At 38.9% G+C, this 20,447-nt stretch overlaps 1 protein-coding gene across 1 annotated transcript in view; it reads left to right on the forward strand.

Moving 5' to 3' along the window:
* Window positions 1–3,514: 3,514 nt before the first annotated feature.
* Window positions 3,515–20,447, forward strand: part of LOC127632930 (delta-1-pyrroline-5-carboxylate dehydrogenase, mitochondrial-like) — a 35,884-nt gene continuing 18,951 nt past the window's right edge. The window contains 12 exon segments of the mRNA XM_052111775.1: window positions 3,515–3,668; window positions 4,823–4,916; window positions 4,997–5,089; window positions 5,802–5,849; window positions 6,205–6,360; window positions 6,489–6,638; window positions 7,690–7,764; window positions 7,855–8,042; window positions 9,924–9,997; window positions 10,199–10,395; window positions 11,860–11,907; window positions 12,028–12,180. Coding sequence (XP_051967735.1) covers window positions 3,628–3,668; window positions 4,823–4,916; window positions 4,997–5,089; window positions 5,802–5,849; window positions 6,205–6,360; window positions 6,489–6,638; window positions 7,690–7,764; window positions 7,855–8,042; window positions 9,924–9,997; window positions 10,199–10,395; window positions 11,860–11,907; window positions 12,028–12,180 — 1,317 coding nt within the window. The 5' untranslated portion in view covers window positions 3,515–3,627.

The following is a 20,447-nucleotide window of genomic DNA, read 5'->3' on the forward strand; positions in this document are numbered from 1 at the left end:
ACAAAACATCTTACAGCTACAAGAAATTAAGGAGGAATTTAGAAAGAAACCATAACCTCTTTACTGTCTGCATAATCCTTCCTATTGTCTGTCTGTTCTCGTCCAACAACAGCCAATCACGAGAGATTCGAAGAGATGCAGCCAATCAATACAGTATTTGGTCAGCAGCCAATAGCATTTGTTAACAGAAAGGATTGGGCCCCGCCCTGAGTGTCAAAACCGACTTGTGTGCAGAAAAGAACTCGTGCGTGTGTGGGACTTGTTAATTTGTGTGCACAATCATATTTTTGTGCTCGAGTTTGTGATTTGCAAGTTCTGCCGGTTTAAATTTTACGTGCGAGCTGTGTCATGGTGCTCACACTGTTGAAATTCACTTGCGCGCTGTGTTTTTGCACTTGCGCTGTTTTGTCCAAAATTAAACGCCATACCAGTGTACTAAATCCATAAGTGTCAAGACAAATACAGCAACGAGCAAAGAGGCATTGACAGAGAGTCAAGAAATGATGATGAGAAGAATTATTATTAATATTTCAGTAAAGTTCATTAAATCTATTCTGTTGTTAGTGTGGTCTTTAAACTTATGAACTGTGGATGGACTGACAAAGGTGTTACATGAGGAAGCATTTGAAAACAATGCAGTAAATATTTTAGGTGCATCAAAAAGCGTGCTCGTTAACCAGCAGGCAAGCTAATCCAGCACAAATTAGTGCATAAAAGGTCACCAAAATGAAGTATTTGAACCTCATAATTAAATACAAAAGGAGGAGAAAAACTGCAAAAAGGTCCACTTTTTGAAAAAAAGAACCCCCCCTTTCAATAGGCTGGCTACGGACCTGACTTGAACGGGGAAAGATCTAAATCTCAAAAATGGTTGGTCAAGTCAAGTCAAGTCAAGTCAAGTCAAGTGGTTTTTATTGTCGTTTCAACCATATACAGTTAGTACAGTACACAGCAAAATGAGACAACGTTCCTCCAGGACCATGGTGCTACATAAAAACAACAAAAGGACCAACATAGGACCACATGAGACTACACAACGAAATAAAATACCTATATAAACTACCTATATATACCTATATAAAGTGCACGTACAAACATGTGCAAAAAGTACAGGACAGTACAACAAATTACTGACAATGAACAGGACAATAGACAGTGCAGCGCCGACCAGTACTCAGTAGTGCAAAAAGATGACAGTTTCTAAAAATGTAAACATAACATACTATGAGATAGTGTTCTATGCACATAGCAGTTATTGAGGTAGCAGACAGTTATAAAGTGACAGTAATTAAAGTGCAACTCAGGACACGTGTGTGTGTGTCAAACCAGTCTCAGAGTATTGAGGAGTCTGATGGCTTGGGGGAAGAAGCTGTTACACAGTCTGGCCGTGAGGGCCCGAATGCTTCGGTACCTCTTGCCAGACGGGAGGAGGGTAAAGAGTTTGTGTGAGGGGTGTGTGGGGTCGTCCACAATGCTGGTTGCTTTGCGGATACAGTGTTTTTTGTAAATGTCTTTGATGGAGGGAAGAGAGACCCCAATGATCTTCTCAGCTGTCCTCACTATCCTCTGCAGGGCTTTGCGGTCCGAAACGGTGCAAGTCCCAAACCAGGCAGTGATGCAGCTGCTCAGGATGCTCTCAATAGTCCCTCTATAGAATGTAGTGAGGATGGGGGTTGGGAGATGTGCTTTCCTCAGCCTTCGAAGAAAGTAGAGACGCTGCTGGGCTTTCTTAGAGCTGGTGTTGAGGGACCAGGTGAGGTTCTCCGCCAGGTGAACACCAAGGAATTTGGTGCTCTTGACGATCTCCACAGAGGAGCCGTCGATGTTCAGCGGAGTGTGTTCACCTTGTGCTCTCCTAAAGTCAACAACCATCTCTTTTGTTTTGTCGACATTCAGGGACAGGTTGTTGGCTCTACACCAGTTCGTCAGCCGCTGCACCTCCTCTCTGTATACTGACTCGTTGTTCTTGCTGATGAGACCCACCACGGTCGTGTCATCGGCGAACTTGATGATGTGATTCGAGCTGTGCATTGCTGCACAGTCGTGAGTCAGCAGAGTGAACAGCAGTGGACTGAGCACACAGCCCTGGGGGCCCCAGTGCTCAGTGTGGTGGTGGTGGAGATGCTGTTCCCGATCCGGACTGACTGAGGTCTCCCAGTCAGGAAGTCCAGGATCCAGTTGCAGAGGGAGGTGTCCAGGCCCAGCAGGTTCAGCTTTCCAATCAGGTGCTGGGGAATGATTGTGTTGAATGCTGAGCTGAAATCTATGAACAGCATTCGAACGTATGAGTCCTTATTGTCTAGGTGGGTGAGGGCCAGATGGAGGGTTGTGGTGATGGCATCGTCCGTTGAACGGTTTGAACGATACGCAAACTGCAGTGGGTCTAGTGAGGGGGCAGCTGGGTCTTAATCTGCCTCATGACGAGCCTCTCGAAGCACTTCATGATGATGGGTGTAAGTGCGACGGGACGGTAGTCGTTGAGGCAGGACACTGAAGACTTCTTTGGCATGGGGATGATGGTGGTGGCCTTGAAGCACGTTGGAACAACGGCGCTGCTCAGAGAGATGTTGAAGATGTCGGTAAGAACATCTGCTAGCTGGTCTGCACATCCTCTGAGCACTCTGCCAGGAATGTTGTCTGGTCCAGCAGCCTTCCGTGGGTTGACTCTACGTAGAGTTTTCCTCACATCTGCCGTGGTAAGACAGAGCACCTGGTCGTTGGGAGGAGGGGTGGACTTCCTCGCCATCACGTCGTTCTGCACTTCAAACCGAGCGTAGAAGTCGTTCAGCGCATCTGGAAGGGAGGCATCCAGATGCGATTATAGTCAAGGCATCCAGATGCGATTATGGTCAAGATTATGATCAAAGAACATATTTCAAATCAACAGTAACATTTGATTTACTTTTTCTTTTCTTTTTTTTTTTTTCTTTTTTTACCTCATACTAAACCACGCAATTTTCTCGGCTTGTATACCTTTTGCGCCTGCGCATTAGCTAGTTGATTGACAGGCGATGTCTGCATCTAAAAGGTGATGGGTTCTTTTCACTGATCTATACATATATAAGTGGCATTTTTTTTTTTTTTACAGAAATAGAGTATGTGAATTTTAGATGTGTACTCTTGTATATAATATCCATTAAAAAACAATGAAAGTGGCACTTTTATAAATAGAAACACTTGCGCTTGTGTCAAAAAATGTCTCGCATGTGATTGGCTGAAAGCGGGACGTCTCCAATGCGGATTGGCCAGTCACAGACTCGCCCTCTCGGCTGTTCCGTTGATGTACAAACGGGGCGCCTCTTAACTTGAAAAACATTTGTTTTGTGCATAATGGACTTGCAAACGTACATACAGACTGCAAAAACGTGTATTTTAACCATTTTTGTAATATATCTATAAGAAAAACTCTTATAGATACTGCCTATGCTTGCGATAAATCTCTCGCTTGCGATGAAAACCCCCCTCTAAACAGAATGGCAGTTTCCATTCATGTGACGTCGCCTGTGATCTTGGATGTAACAAGAAGAAGAATCTCACTCAAATAGGCTTACAGTTAGCAGAAGGATATTTTTGATTAATCATATTTATATATTATCTGTATCTTTCTCCTGTATATCCACATTAAACATGCTGCGAGTGAGAAATGCCGCCTGTCAGTCTTGGAGGGGGTATGTATGTAATTGCACATGGACTCACACATGACATGACAAGACATTACAACACATGTCTCACTTTGTGCATTAAAATAATCATATACTTTTACATATTCTTTATATGAAGTGCTGGAATGTTCCATTTATGTGCACATTGGCAAGGCAGACCAGCTTATTTAATAACCCAATAAACCTGTCCACCCACTTTTAGTGAGGTGAGATCTGTGTAAGTGTATCATTCTGGTATAACTGCTGTTTGATCTGTTTATAAACGTAATGCACATGCTGAGACAGTCTCCAAAATAAGCTTTGAACAGTTTCACTCCATACGCATGTTGAAACAGGTGTCCTTTTCATATCACGTTGTTTGTAATGAGAAAGTTAAAGTATAGACAGTGTTTTTTGTTCGTTTTTAAAATGGATTTACAACAGGTTGTTCTTGCAGCTATTCACATGAGTTACTCATTGAAAGTTATGGTTAGAGTGGAACTTGTGACCATAAGATTGACTAAACCAGTACTTTTATCACATGATCTTTGGAAGATCAATAAGAAAGAGCGTCATTCTACCTCTGTAATTGCCACAAGGAATATTTTAGAGGATTTTAAAATGGCAAATGCACACTGAAATTGTGAGATAAATGTCAGAAATAGCCTACCATTAAAATAGTTAATGAGATATAAACTTGAAATTGAGATATAAGGTCTCAGTTGCGAGATATAAAGTAGCATTTACGATATAGTCACAATTAAAATAAATTGTTGCAACTGTGACATAAACTCATAATTGCAAGATATCATCACATTTACGAGAAATAAAGTTGTAAAACACAAAATTGTAAGATGTAAATTCGCAATTATGAGATATAAAGTCAGAATTAGCTTACCTTTGAAATAAAGTTGCAATTATAAGACATAAACTTAAAATTATGAGGTATAATGTTGCAATTGCGAGATATAAAGTAGCATTTGCAATAAAGTTACAATTACGAGAAATAGTCGTAATTGCAATATAAACTCAAAACTGTGAAATATAAAATCACAATACGAGAAATAAAGTTGCAATTGGGAATGTTTACTGATTCATTGTGAACATCCAGCTAAAACTTGTTGTTACAGCACAGCAGCAAAACAAGCAAATCATGGTTTGTTGGTCTTGTTTCTCCGCAGGTTCAAGACGTTCTCGTGTGCAGCTGTGGAGGTCAAGAATGAGCCCATTCTCGGGTTTAAAGAGGGAAGTAGAGAGACAGCAGAACTGGAGAAGGTACAACACAACCACACACAGATGCAGATGTCCAATACACTAAAGCAGCAGTATTGATTGATGTTTACTTTGTATATCAGGCATTGCGCAATCTGAAGGGAAAAACTGAAGAGATTCCATGTGTGGTTGGAAATGAAGAAGTTTGGACCAAAGATATCCGATACCAGCTGTCTGTGAGTTGATTATTCCTCTGGTGTCTGTGCAAACGTCTGCTCTGGGTTTCTTTCAGGACCAAAGTATGCTCATATCCTTCGGTTTAATGGATAAAGGGTCTTTGCTCTCTGATGGAACAGTCCCAGGGCAATAAACTGTATATTGTACAGACAAGCCATAAGGGCTTGGCGATATAAGCAGAAAAGTATATTGCGATATTCTTGACATTTTTAGTTTATAACAATCATGAAATGCTTATTTTTATGTGATTTCAAAAAATATTTTATGTTTATTTTTACACATTTGAAAAATATATATATATTTGACTCATAGTAATTATTAGAAATAATATTGAATCTATTTTTTTCTCCTGTTCATTGTTTTTCAATCCAAGCTAAAATCAGCTTCTCTGTGTTTAGTTGAACATTTAGCCTTTGCTCTGATTCTGATGCAACAATTTACTGCAAAATAACACAAAAGTGTCAAAAGTGAAAAATTATTCTTTTAAAAAATCATTATTTTTAGAGCAACCTCTGATTAGAATACACATTCTGTACCATGCTGCAGCATTTTGTAAAACTGTGATAAAGACAATACTCGGGCATTTGTGCCGGCTGACATATTTCTAGAGGAATGTGGTTTTAACTGCTATATCGCCCTGACCTGTCCTGACCTGTCCTGACCCGACCTGATCTTGTTCATGTTCCAATAAATTGCTTTTGTTCCTCACAGCCCTTCAACCATTCTCACAAAGTGTCTAAGTTCTGCTATGCCGATAAGGTATGGAATAATATTTTCTGTAAATTGGAATGGAAATACTTTTAATGACTAGTTAATACAGTTCTATTAATAATGTAATGTTAGGTTAAAATATATATTAATGTGTGGATTTAAGATAAAGTGTATGTATTAAGTGCTGTTTCAAAAAAGTTATATTTCTTTAAAAAAAAAAGTTTTCCCAATTTGTTTATGAATATTAATAAAAAAAAGCAAACGTAGAACTGCAATGAAAGCCATGTCAGGTAATACTGTATGTGTTTGATGTTTTATTTATCAGGTCACTTGATCTCATGACATCATATATTTTCATGAATGGGGTCCATTTTAAATCATTTGGTCTTTTTGGTGTTTTTAGAAGCTGATAAATAAAGCCATTGAGGCTTCTGTGGCTGCACGGAGAGAATGGGACCTCAAACCCGTCACAGATCGAGCTCAGATCTTCTTCAAAGCTGCTGACATCATCAGTGGACCCAAGAGAGCAGAAGTTCTGGCCAAGACCATGATCGGACAGGTACATCGTCAAAAAAGAATCTTTCCATTTGAAGGCTTGATGTTAATCACTTTTTAGTTTTTTGGACACAAGGTTTGTCTGAGGATTTGTATTCCTGCATATGTTGATCATGGTGGTTTTTGTCTCAGGGTAAGACGGTGGTGCAGGCGGAGATTGACGCTGCTGCAGAACTCATCGACTTCTTCAGGTTCAACGCCAAACATGCGACTGAACTAGAACACCAGCAGCCATTGGACAGTGATGGAAGTACCAACACCATGCTGTTCCGTGGATTGGAGGTGGGTTCCTTCTAGAGGTCTTTACGACACCGATAACTAAGGTGGTGGGAAAGGTATAAGCGGTTAATCGGATGATAGTTTTTATAATACGATTTATGGAATGCTACATGTTTTTCGTTTTCTTTCCTTACTGTGATGGACACATATATAGGGGCTATAAGAGTTCAATATGAATAAAATTCCTAGATGCTGTTTATTGTGCAACCAGAATCCCAAAAATAACAAGTAAAAATTAAGATTTAGTGCGTAACACTGACTTTTAACTATAAACAAGGCTGAAACACACCAGAGACTCTTATTTTGAAATTACAGACTCTTGGCGGTGTTACAATGCTCTATATTAAGTATAAACCAATGTAATCTTTTTATTGCCTACATTTTCATCAGATGAAGGGTTTTGTATATGTATATTTCACCAGATGAGGTAATGATGACAAAATATGCATTGAAGTGAGGATAAATATATGGATGAATATTGTAACGATGAAATATATAGATACAGCAAATCACCATGACTTGTTCATTTAAATTTTACCTCTAGACTTCCTCCAGCACTGGCCACAGAGGAACACAGACGAATAAAAATAAATAAAAACAGCATAGATGTTTGCTGAAAAGAAACTATCGGCACCGTTTAATCTGTATATATTGGTGTACCTCTGATGCAAACATCTGAGACCATAAGGCAAAGATCTTTTTTTGCCTTTATCTAATTCTAAAGAAATCCATTTATTATCTTATCAGAACAATTTAATTGAAAAGTTGAATAAAAAATGTACTAATTGTTTTGGTCTACTTCATGTTCCTTCTCTTGCAGAATGTATGTGTCCGATTCATGAACGCATCTTTTTTTTTCAATGAATCATGCTTTATTGAAAAGATCTGGTCCAAAAGAATGATTCTTTCACAACTCGGGCATAACTAGTTTGATTTTTTTTAGATTTTTTTTTTTAACTTACGACAAAAATTTCAGTCTGTTTCTCACACAAAGCTATTGTATGGCACATTTCTTGGGATAACTCCATGTATAACTCGTCTTGTTGTGCTGTAGGGATTTGTAGCCGCTGTCTCCCCCTTCAACTTCACAGCCATTGGTGGAAATCTGGCAGGCACCCCCGCTCTCATGGTAAGCCTACTAAAATAGCCCACTCAATCGGCACTTGTGAGCTTTGCTTCACAATTTCAAATTTTTACAACCTCACATGTGTACATCCAGGGAAACGTGGTGTTGTGGAAACCCAGCGACACTGCTATGTCTGCCAGCTATGCCGTGTATAAGATCCTGCGGGAGTCTGGACTGCCACCCAACATCATCCAGTTTGTTCCAGCTGATGGGCCAGTTTTCGGAGACACCATTACGTCCTCAGAACATCTGGCTGGTATTAACTTTACCGGCAGTGTCCCGTAAGTCTTGTTCGGTGCTTGTTGACACAGTCATATATGGGTGTTTCTTCAACTCTGGACACTTTCAGCACCGTAGACTTCTAGAAGTGTTGTTAAAACACTTTTCACTCTCTCACTAATTTTCTAATTTTGCCTAATAACAATGCCAAACTGTGAGTGTTTGGAATATCCCACCACAGTATCATTTTCAGCACGTCTCAAATTCTGTATTGTGCTTTACTAAGACTCATTTCATAGCTAACATTTTAAGCATCCTAAATGCTTAATAAATGTTTTCCCCACATGTTTTACAGTAAAATTACAGCTTGATTGGAAATGAAACCCAATTAAAAAAAAGTGATATTTCATTGAATTTTCTATATTTCATCTCAAGCGTCTAAATAATTTCCACAAAATTAATATTGAAATGGTTTCTGTTTATTTCACTCTTTGTTTAGATGATCGTTATTTTAAACATGCAATAATTTGCATCTTTCTAATGTTTTTTTCATTTCAAATGTCTTCTATGTCTTTTTTAAAGTACCAAAAATAAATGATGAAAGCCTGGTGAAAAGTTTTCAATTCAGATTTAAATAGACCTTCATATCTGTCACAAAAAGATAAATGTTGAAATCTGTTTGAATAAACATCGTCCCCCCTGGACATGAAAGTGCCAGAAGTTGAAGAAACACTCGTATGATTGCATTACCCTGATCTTTAGTGTAACCTTCTGTCTGGGTTAATCTATTTCAGACATTGCTGTGCCAAGTCAATGTTTAAACCCAATAACCCATGGGATGTTTTACATGCTTTTAATCTAAAAATGGTTAGATTTGAACTTTAAAATCTTAATTAACGATTACTATGATAACTTTGACTTATAAACTATGCTGTTTCTATGTTCTCTTAAAGGGACAGTTCACCCAAAAAGTAAAATTCTCATCATTTACTCGCCCTCATGCATTTACATTTACATTACATGTATGCATTTGGCAGACGCTTTTATCTAAAGCGACTTACAGTGCACTTATTACAGGGACAATCCCCCCGGAGCAACCTGGAGTGGCATCTTGGTGGTGCTGGGGCTTGAACCCCCAACCTTCTGGTCAGTAACCCTGAGCCTCAACCACTGAGCCACCTGCAGAACACAAATGAAGATTTCTAGAAAAATATTTCAGCTCTGTAGGTTCATACAATGCAAGTAAATGGGTGCCAACATTTTGAAGCTCCAAAATCCACATAAAGGAAACATTAAAGAAATACATACAACTCCAGTGGTTTATGTCTTCAGAAGTGATATGATAGGTGTGGATGAGAAACAGATCACTTTCACATTCTTCATGCATATCGGCCCCTAATGGGCAGGGAGAAGAATTACTAGTAAAAAAGGACATAAATATTTGTTCTGTTTCTCACCCACACCTATCATATCACTTCTAAAGACATGGATTAAACCACTGGAGTCATATAGATTACTTTTATGCTGCCTTTATGTGCTTTTTGGAGCTTCAACATTTTGGCACCCATTCACTTACATTGTATGGACCTACAGAGCTGAAATATTCTTCTAAAAATCTTCATTTGTGTTCTGAAGAAAGTCATACACATCTGGGATGGCATGAGTGCGAGTAAATGATGAGAGAATTGTAATTTTTTGGGTGAACTGTCCCTTTAATGTCAATGTGCAATTAAGTATTAGAAACAGTATTCAAATTAAAACATTTAAAGACATCTATGGGTTAGATTTGCAGACTTTAACAACCTTTGTTTGATATTTTACTAGTAATTTGATGTTTTACTAGTTTTTTAGGAAGTCTCTGTATGCACTAGCCCTGTACTTTCAGTGGTCCTGTTTTATACATTGCCTCTGTTTTTAATATTTTTTTGCTGTATTACCTCCAGAACGTTTAAGCGATTGTGGAAGCAGGTGGCCCAGAATCTGGATATCTATCGGAACTTCCCTCGTGTTGCTGGAGGTTTGCGCTTTCATTTGCATCAGGACATATTTCTTTAATATTTGAATTCTTAGAAGTGGCGTTTGCTAAAGCATGCAAATACCACTTACATTTGCCTGAGAAAATATAAAGATGTAGTTACTATTTAATGATATTCCACTATTTGATCATGGTAAATCAAATGAATGCTTAATTTGAGTTTATTTGATATGTATGTTTTAGAATGTGGTGGCAAGAACTTCCACTTTGTACACAAGTCGGCAGATGTTGGTAGCGTGGTGACCGGCACCATCCGCTCTGCGTTTGAGTACGGAGGACAGAAATGTTCGGCCTGTTCAAGGATGTATGTACCAGACTCACTGTGGCCTCAAATCAAACAGGAACTCCTCGCTGTGCACAAACAGATCAAACTGGGAAACGTAAGTGGAAGAGTTTAATTTGTAATTACTGGCAAAAGCAGAAGAAGGTTTAATGTTTTTATGGCTGCTAAACGTGGTCAAAAACTGCATTGTGTTCAAGTGTTTCAAAAGGAATATTCAATACAAGTTAAGATAATTGACAGCATTTGTGGCATAATGTTGATTACAAAAATAATATCGACTCGTGTCTCCTTTTATTGTAAAAAAAAAAAAAAAAGTACAAATGTGTGTTCCAGTGAGGCACTTGCAATGGAAGTCAATGGGGCCAATCCATAAACTTTAAAATACTCACTGTTTCAAAAGTATAGACACATAAACAATATGTGTGTTAACATGATTTTACTGTGATAAAATTATTTACTAAACTTTTCTGTGTAAAGTTATTTACACCTTGTTACCATGTCATAAACCTTACAATTCTAAAATGACTGTTAAAAACAACAATATAAACGGCTCAAATACACAAACAGAAGAATTAATGTAAGTTCTTTTATAAAATTATGAGCTTCACATTTCTGCATTTTAAATTCTCCAAAAATTGGTCCCATTGACTTCCATTGTAAGACAACCTCCCCTTTTTTTTCTCCCTTTTTCTCCCCAATTTGGAACGCCCAATTCCCAATGCGCTCTAAGTCCTCGTGGTGGCGTAGTGACTCAATCCGGGTGGTAGAGGACGAATCTCAGTTGTCAATCCGCGGATCTTATCACGTGACTTGTTGAGTGCGTTACAGCAAAGACATATGTGGATGCTCACGATATTCACTGCAGCATCCACGCACAACTCACCACGCGCCCCACGAGAGCGAACCACATTATAGCAACCACGAGGAGGTTACCCCATGTGACTCTACCATCCCTAGCAACCAGGACAATTTGGTTGCTTAGGAGACCTGACTGGAGTCACTCAGCATGCCCTGAATTCAAACTTGTGGCTCCAGGTGTGATCGTCACCATCTTTAATTTTACGTCCGTAAAAAAAAGTGAAAAAAAAGAAAAATTGTGGTTCTTTTTATCACACTGGAAATGAAAGGGGAATTCAAGCTTGTTTGTTTGACCAGGGCAGACGGAAGCTGAATTTGGAAATCTGTTTGAAAACGATGATCATTTTTGCAGCCCCGCTTGATGACGCCAGTATTTCCGAAATGGCACACTTCAGCTTAAAATCATAAATTCTGTCATTGGGAAGATATATATATTTAAAAATATATTCCATCCTCATGTAGCTTCAATGTAGTTAGCTGCTTTTTGTTATTGGCGTGTAATGCAGCTAACTACAAGAGTAACTTAAACTACTACTTTAAATTGTGAGTTGTGCCGCTGCAGTTTCAAAATATCTTCCTCAACACTGTGTACAGTATGCATTCTGTAGAAATGGTAAAAGCTGTGCTTTTCCAACCATAGCGAGTGCTGCAATGGTAATGAATAATCTTGACAAATTATAAGTTTATTTGCTTCACTTCACAGCCTGTTGAAGATTTCAGCACTTTCTTCTCAGCAGTTATTGATGACAAGGTATAAACCAACCTTATTTTTATCCGATAACCACACTGATGAATGTAAATGCACTATATTTTGATCCTTTCCAAGTAATTAAACAGTGACTTATCTGCTGAATGTCTTTCCACTCAAAAGTCCTTCTCCAGGATCAAGGGTTGGCTGGAACACGCCAAATCTTCTCCGCATCTGAAGATCATCGCTGGGGGAAACTGTGATGACAAAACAGGATATTTTGTGGAACCCACCATCATTGAGACCACAGACCCACAGGAGAAAATCATGAATGAGGCATAAAATCGATTGTATATAATTGGCTGTATGATAAATTGGATTTGGTATTTGAGGTTTTGTTCAATGAAAGCACAAGGGTTCAGTTTCCGGTTTGGTTTACCATCAGCTTGGGTCACACACACACACACACACATACCTACTTAACCACAAAATGAGGTCGTATGACAGAATACCCTAACTTTGGGGACACCCCTTTCTAGAGGGTCTAGAGACAAAAGAAAAACATGACTGCACTTCAGGAGATGCTCTCATTACAAATATCACTTGATATTTTCAATAAAACCTTTCCTTAAAGACCTGACAAATTACCTTCACTTTAGGGACAGTATTTTTTATGTCACTTTTAGGGACATACACAAACTCTGATCAAGTCAAACTTTTAGGACTTTGTGGTGATACACAAACTCTGATCAAGTCAAACTTTTAGGACTTGATAATTAAATAATATTAGAGGGTGAAAATGCTACAAAAAATTTATTCCAAGTAGGCAGAAACATGCTTCAATGCAAAGTTCTCATATTGACAAGAAATGTACAAGCCAGCACAGAGATATCATTGTTAGAAAGTAAAATATCAGTTTCTTCATGGTTGAGGATTAGACAACTGAATTTTTATTTGGACTTTTGAGATGCCACAATTAGACAGGCAAGCCACAATTCTTCTCACTATTAACTTGAATTGCTGTATAACCTTAAGAAAAAAAAATGGTTTGAACCAAATTCAGCAGTGAGAACCAATATTGCAACCAACTGATGATGTCATCGTGCTTGAATCAGCAAAAACTTATGTGCTAGTTATTTTACTTCTAAGTGCATCCCCAAGTACAGGTTGCTGTGTCACTCATGTGACTCATGCCACAGATCTATTGACACCGAACTCCAACCACCTCCTGCAGGTAGTGCTGATGTCATGGTTGGGAGGATTACTTTGAAATGTATTCCACTACAGATTACAGAATACAGGCTGGAAAATGTAATTTGTAACATGTACCATTAGATTACTCAAGGTCAGTAATTTATTCAAAATACTTTGGATTACTTCAGCACTGGTAGATTTTTTTTCACTTGTTTTGACTATAAAAACTCAAAATACACATGTTAAAAATACATTCTCTGAAAAACTGAAATATCTTATGCAGTGTTGTTTCTAAAACAAGATCACATTTATATGGATAAATATTCCTTCCATCTGAAAGCACTGAATATTAAAAGAAACAAATGACAATAAAATGCAAATTAATCTCTTTGATCTACAAAGTGGAAAACTAATATTACTAATATTTTGTATTTTAAATACGTAATCCCATTACATGTATTCCGTTTCTCCCCAAACCTGTCCGCATGACACATTAACAACTTTTCATGCCATCCTAAACTGCCAGTGTAAAAGCCCTCAAAACCGACACTATAGCGGACTCCAGCGTTACACACACACTCCACTTAATAGACATTTCGAGGACTCAGACGCTACACACACTCCACTTAATAGACATTTCGAGGACTCAGACGCTACACACACTCCACTTAATAGACATTTCGAGGACTCAGACGCTACACACACTCCAATTAATAGACACTTCGAGGACTCAGACGCTACACACACTCCACTTAATAGACATTTCGAGGACTCAGACGCTACACACACTCCACTTAATAGACACTTCGAGGACTCAGACGCTACACACACTCCAATTAATGTCACTTCGAGGACTCGGACGCTACACACACTCCAATTAATAGACACTTCGAGGACTCAGACGCTACACACACTCCACTTAATAGACACTTCGAGGACTCAGACGCTACACACACTCCAATTAATAGACACTTCGAGGACTCAGACGCTACACACACTCCACTTAATAGACACTTCGAGGACTCAGACGCTACACACACTCCAATTAATAGACACTTCTAGGACTCAGACGCTACACACACTCCAATTAATAGACACTTCTAGGACTCAGACGCTACACACACTCCACTTAATGTCACTTCGAGGACTCAGACGCTACACACACTCCACTTAATAGACACTTCGAGGACTCAGACGCTACACACACTCCAATTAATAGACACTTCGAGGACTCAGACGCTACACACACTCCAATTAATAGACACTTCGAGGACTCAGACGCTACACACACTCCACTTAATAGACACTTCGAGGACTCAGACGCTACACACACTCCAATTAATAGACACTTCGAGGACTCAGACGCTACACACACTCCAATTAATAGACACTTCGAGGACTCAGACGCTACACACACTCCAATTAATAGACACTTCGAGGACTCAGACGCTACACACACTCCAATTAATAGACACTTCGAGGACTCAGACGCTACACACACTCCACTTAATAGACACTTCGAGGACTCAGACGCTACACACACTCCACTTAATAGACTCTTCTAGGACTCAGACGCTACACACACTCCAATTAATAGACACTTTGAGGACTCCGACGTTAACAAACTCGTCTTGAATGACTCTTTGGGGACTCTGATACTGATATACAAACAATTGAGGATAGAAAAACACACCACACTGTATTGTACAAGCAAACTTTTTTAAATTGACTTTGCAATATATAACATTGACAGGATGTTGCAAAGAATATTACATGCAAATGCACTGCATGCACAATCATTCTCTTAATCCTAAGAAATGCCAAGATGTTGAAAGAGCAGTGAACACATTGTAGAAGATAAAATATAATATATAACGAGATCGAGAACCTTGGCCTAAACAATTAACTATATCTTCATTCCTCCCTCTTTTCCTCTACTTCACTTTCACTCCTCCATCTTTTTGTCTACTTCACTTTCACTCCTCCCTCTTTTCCTCTACTTCACTTTCACTCCTCCCTCTTTTCCTCTACTTCACTTTCACTCCTCCCTCTTTCCTCTACTTCACTTTCACTCCTCCCTCTTTTCCTCTACTTCACTTTCACTCCTCCCTCTTTTCCTCTACTTCACTTTCACTCCTCCATCTTTTGTCTACTTCACTTTCACTCCTCCCTCTTTTCCTCTACTTCACTTTCACTCCTCCCTCTTTCCTCTACTTCACTTTCACTCCTCCCTCTTTCCTCTACTTCACTTTCACTCCTCCCTCTTTTCCTCTACTTCACTTTCACTCCTCCCTCTTTTCCTCTACTTCACTTTCACTCCTCCCTCTTTTCCTCTACTTCACTTTCACTCCTCCATCTTTTCGTCTACTTCACTTTCACTCCTCCCTCTTTTCCTCTACTTCACTTTCACTCCTCCCTCTTTTCCTCTACTTCACTTTCACTCCTCCCTCTTTTCGTCTACTTCACTTTCACTCCTCCCTCTTTTCCTCTACTTCACTTTCACTCCTCCCTCTTTTTGTCTACTTCACTTTCACTCCTCCCTCTTTTCGTCTACTTCACTTTCACTCCTCCCTCTTTTCCTCTACTTCACTTTCACCTCCCTCTTTCCTCTACTCACTTTCACCTCCCTTTTCCTCTACTTCACTTTCACCTCCCTCTTTTCCTCTACTTCACTTTCACTCCTCCATCTTTTCCTCTACTTCACTTTCACTCCTCCCTCTTTTCGCTCTACTTCACTTTCACTCCTCCCTCTTTTCCTCTACTTCACTTTCACTCCTCCCTCTTTTCCTCTACTTCACTTTCACTCCTCCATCTTTTCCTCTACTTCACTTTCACCTCCCTCTTTTCGTCTACTTCACTTTCACCTCCTCTTTCGTCTACTTCACTTTCACTCCTCCCTCTTTTCCTCTACTTCACTTTCACTCCTCCCTCTTTTCCTCTACTTCACTTTCACTCCTCCCTCTTTTCCTCTACTTCACTTTCACTCCTCCCTCTTTTCGTCTACTTCACTTTCACTCCTCCCTCTTTTCGTCTACTTCACTTTCACTCCTCCCTCTTTTCGTCTACTTCACTTTCACTCCTCCCTCTTTTCATCTACTTCACTTTCACTCCTCCCTCTTTTCCGTCTACTTCACTTTCACTCCTCCCTCTTTTCGTCTACTTCACTTTCACTCCTCCCTCTTTTCGTCTACTTCACTTTCACTCCTCCCTCTTTGTCTACTTCACTTTCACCTCCCTTTCACTCTACTTCACTCCTCCCTCTTTCCGCCTACTTCACTTTCACTCCTCCCTCTTTTCCGCCTACTTCACTTTCACTCCTCCCTCTTCATCCCTTTCACTTCTACTTTTAACAACTGTTTTTTCAAGAGAAAATGAAAAAGTGTTAAACACATAGTGGTGAACAGCTTATGAAACAAAATTCAAAAAAGTGCTGAATATTGAAAAGTCATTTTACTTCTACACGGCTACAAAGCACCCTTTTTTTTGAGAGTTGTGATCCTGTTTCACACATAGTTTTTCAGGCCAGTCCATGTTCGCTCCTTCAAAGCCTCTGGCTCTGCTTCAATGCATCTTTCACAGTCTTGCTTACCAGGAACTTTGCATGTCTTGATGAACCTCATCATGTGCCTTTCTATTGCTTTTACCTCAATGTCCTCCCATTTTCTTTTTGGAGCCTTTAAAGAACCTGAAAAAATAAGGAAATAAAGTTTTAAATCAGAACCAATCATGACATATTGTAATCTGTAGATTATTAGAAAATGTGAAAAGCCCTCAGATGCTTATTGCTCAGGGATGCCAACTGCTTACATTTCAGGAAAATTCCCAGCTTTGAAACCAAAATCAGTCACCTACATGATGTGTGTTTGAAAGAGTTTGTGTCGAGTGAGGATGGGGCCCAAATGGCCAATGGCAGTTAGTAATATTTGTGCTATTCTTTGACGATCTGACAGGAGTGCAGTTTTCGATAAACAGCTGAGAATAAGGTGAGGCTGCCTATGATCACATAATAGTATTAACACAATAATATTAATCTTCTGCTAAAGGTGCTGTTTCTCTCCTGGTAATGTTGTAATTAAAAATGACAAACAAAATTATCACGCTACCGTATGGGATTAATTAGTAAATTGTTCTTAATCGTGAGTAATGCATTTACCGTTAGTGTTCTGATGTCCCAGTGTGTATACTGGGAGGACTTTTATAATGACGTTTATGTTGTGTGGCGCTAGATGACGCCACCAATCCAATGTTACTTTCAGTTTTTTCCTGCCTTTCCACAGGTGTGAATGTGGGTTAATACACACAAGGTTTTTTAATAATACTCTTTACAAGTGGTGTATGCTTTTTTGAAACACTAAGTTTGAGTCATTGCAGTTTATATTGGTTATAATGATGCAAGTTCCTTGTGGCAATTCATGAGCATATGTTAACCGCTATTTACCCTTTCATTTGCATAATAGTGCACATATTCATGAACGTGGCTGTATGGTTGCTGTGCAAAACCAAAAAGAAAGCTATATACTTCCAACTGATTAATATTGTGGAGGATGAGTGTTAAAGAGATTTAATGCCCATTTTAGGACTGCATAATACATTTAATTTATTGATATATCAAGGGCTTGCAAAAATTACATTATTTTAATACTTTAACTTTCATGATGACTTTTTCTTACACAATTCCCACATTGAATGAAGTCACAACAATTGGATCAAAAAATAAAAATAGACTCATTCAGAATATCCCACAATATGCTGAAATTAACTATATTCATTTATTTTACAAAGCAAATACAAATAATTGCATTTTGATATCAATCGTAAATGGCATAAATAAATACAGTCAGGTCCATAAATATTGGGACATGGACACAATTCGAATCTGTTTGGCTCTATACACCACCACAATGGATTTGAAATGAAACGAACAAGATGTGCTTTAACTGCAGACTTTCAGCTTTAATCTGAGGGTATTTATCAGGTGAGCGGTGTAGGAATTACAACAGTGTGCATATGTGCCTCCCACTTTTGAGGGACCAAAAGTAATGGGACAGATTAACAATCATAAATCAAACTTTCACTTTTTAATACTTGGTTGCAAATCCTTTGCAGTCAATTACAGCCTGAAGTCTGGAACGCATAGACATCACCAGACGCTGGGTTTCATCCCTGGTGATGCTCTGCCAGGCCTCTACTGCAACTGTCTTCAGTTCCTGCTTGTTCTTGGGGCATTTTCCCTTCAGTTTTGTCTTCAGCAAGTGAAATGCATGCTCAATCGGATTCAGGTCAGGTGACTGACTTGGCCATTGCATAACACTCCACTTCTTTCCCTTGAAAAACTCTTTGGTTGCTTTCGCAGTACGCTTCTGGTCATTGTCCATCTGTACTGTGAAGCTCGTCCAATGAGTTCTGAAGCATTTGGCTGAATATGAGCAGATAATATTGTCCTAAACACTTCAGAATTCATCCTGCTGCTTTTGTCAGCAGTCACATCGTCAATAAATACAAGAGAACCAGTTCCATTGGCAGCCATACATGCCGACGCCATGACACTACCACCACCATGCTTCACTGATGAGGTGGTATGCTTTGGATCATGAGCAGTTCCTTTCCTTCTCCATACTCTTCTCTTCCCATCACTCTGGTACAAGTTGTTCTTTGTCTCATCTGTCCATAGGATGTTGTTCCAGAACTGTGAAGGCTTTTTTAGATGTTGTTTGCAAACTCTAATCTGGCCTTCCTGTTTTTGAGGCTCACCAATGGTTTACATCTTGTGGTGAACCCACTGTATTCACTCTGGTGAAGTCTTCTTGATTGTTGACTTTGACACACATACACATACCTCCTGGAGAGTGTTCTTGATCTGGCCAACTGTTGTGAAGGGTGTTTTCTTCACCTGGGAAAGAATTCTTCGGTCATCCACCACAGTTGTTTTCCGTGGTCTTCCGGGTCTTTTGGTGTTGCTGAGCTCACCGGTGTGTTCTTTCTTTTAAGAATATTCCAAACAGTTGATTTGGCCACACCTAATGTTTTTGCTATCTCTCTGATGGGTTTGTTTTGATTTTTCAGCCTAATGATGGCTTGCTTCACTGATAGTGACAGCTCTTTGGCTCTTATAGTGAGAGTTGACAGCAACAGATTCCAAATGCAAATAGCACACTTGAAATGAACTCTGACCTTTTATCTGCTCCTTGTAAATGGGATAATGAGGGAATAACACACACCTGGCCATGGAACAGCTGAGTAGCCAATTGTCCCATTACTTTTGGTCCCTTAAAAGTGGGAGGCACATATACAAACTGTAGTAATTCCTACACCGCTCACCTGATTTGGATGTAAATACCCTCAAATTAAAGCTGAAAGTCTGCAGTTAAAGCACATCTTGTTCGTTTCATTTCAAATCCATTGTGGTGGTGTATAGAGCCAAAAAGATTTGAATTGTGTCGATGTCCCAATATTTATGGACCTGAATGTATATTGTAAGTGACCTGCATGCAATTTGGAACAAAAGACAACTTTGTGATCTCTGGGATAGATCAGAAATACTGTAGGCACCAATGCTCTTTTTGGGAAACACAGCCCTGATCTTTCCCATTATACATTTTAAAATTAATTTCAATTTAAAAGGTAAAATTTTAGCACTTTCAAAATCAGTGATTATTCATGATTAATGATGTAAAATTATGTGATTCATCACGATTAAAACTTTTAATTGACCGACAGCACTAGTTGTAATAAAAAACACAAGATTGTGTCATATTCTTATAAACAGCATTGTTTTATACTATGCATATGTTCTGTGATTAATGAATACAATTGTAATTACATAAAAAAAAGATGTGTGAAAATATAGAAGCTCTAACAAAAGCCAGCAAAACAGCTGAAACCTTACTGAATGTACATTTAAATCATTTACTTTCTTTAAACTTGCAGTCTATTTTCTCTAAAGAAAGCCCAGAGGCATACCCCAAGATATAAAACAACCTTTTTACTTCCGAACTGGCCTCCCTGATTGTTGTCTTTAGTTAATATAAAAGTAATTCTTGGTGATTAAATGATTGGTTAAAACTTTGCTTACTTTGATCCTTTTGTGATCCAGACAGTTGAGCCGCCTCTTCTGGGGATGCTGACTGAGATGGGTCGCTGCAATCCTCCTCATCACTTGACATATCATTAACGAGGGGTTCAAATTGTTCTAAAAGAAAGCATTGATGAATGAAAATATAATATCATCATAGCATCATACTTTCAAATGTAATTTTTTTTCTTACATTTTCTGTCAAAAACTTGCATAGACAAAAATATTAGCATAGACATGCAAGCATGCTCATACCATTTGGGTCAATTTCAATCTCATCAAGCCGCCTTTCCTTTGAAGTCTGAGAGTGTTCCCTTTCCATTGCTAACAAGACCTT

This window comes from Xyrauchen texanus, chromosome 39, assembly GCF_025860055.1.
Source record: "Xyrauchen texanus isolate HMW12.3.18 chromosome 39, RBS_HiC_50CHRs, whole genome shotgun sequence".
Classification (NCBI taxonomy): Eukaryota; Metazoa; Chordata; class Actinopteri; order Cypriniformes; family Catostomidae; genus Xyrauchen; species Xyrauchen texanus.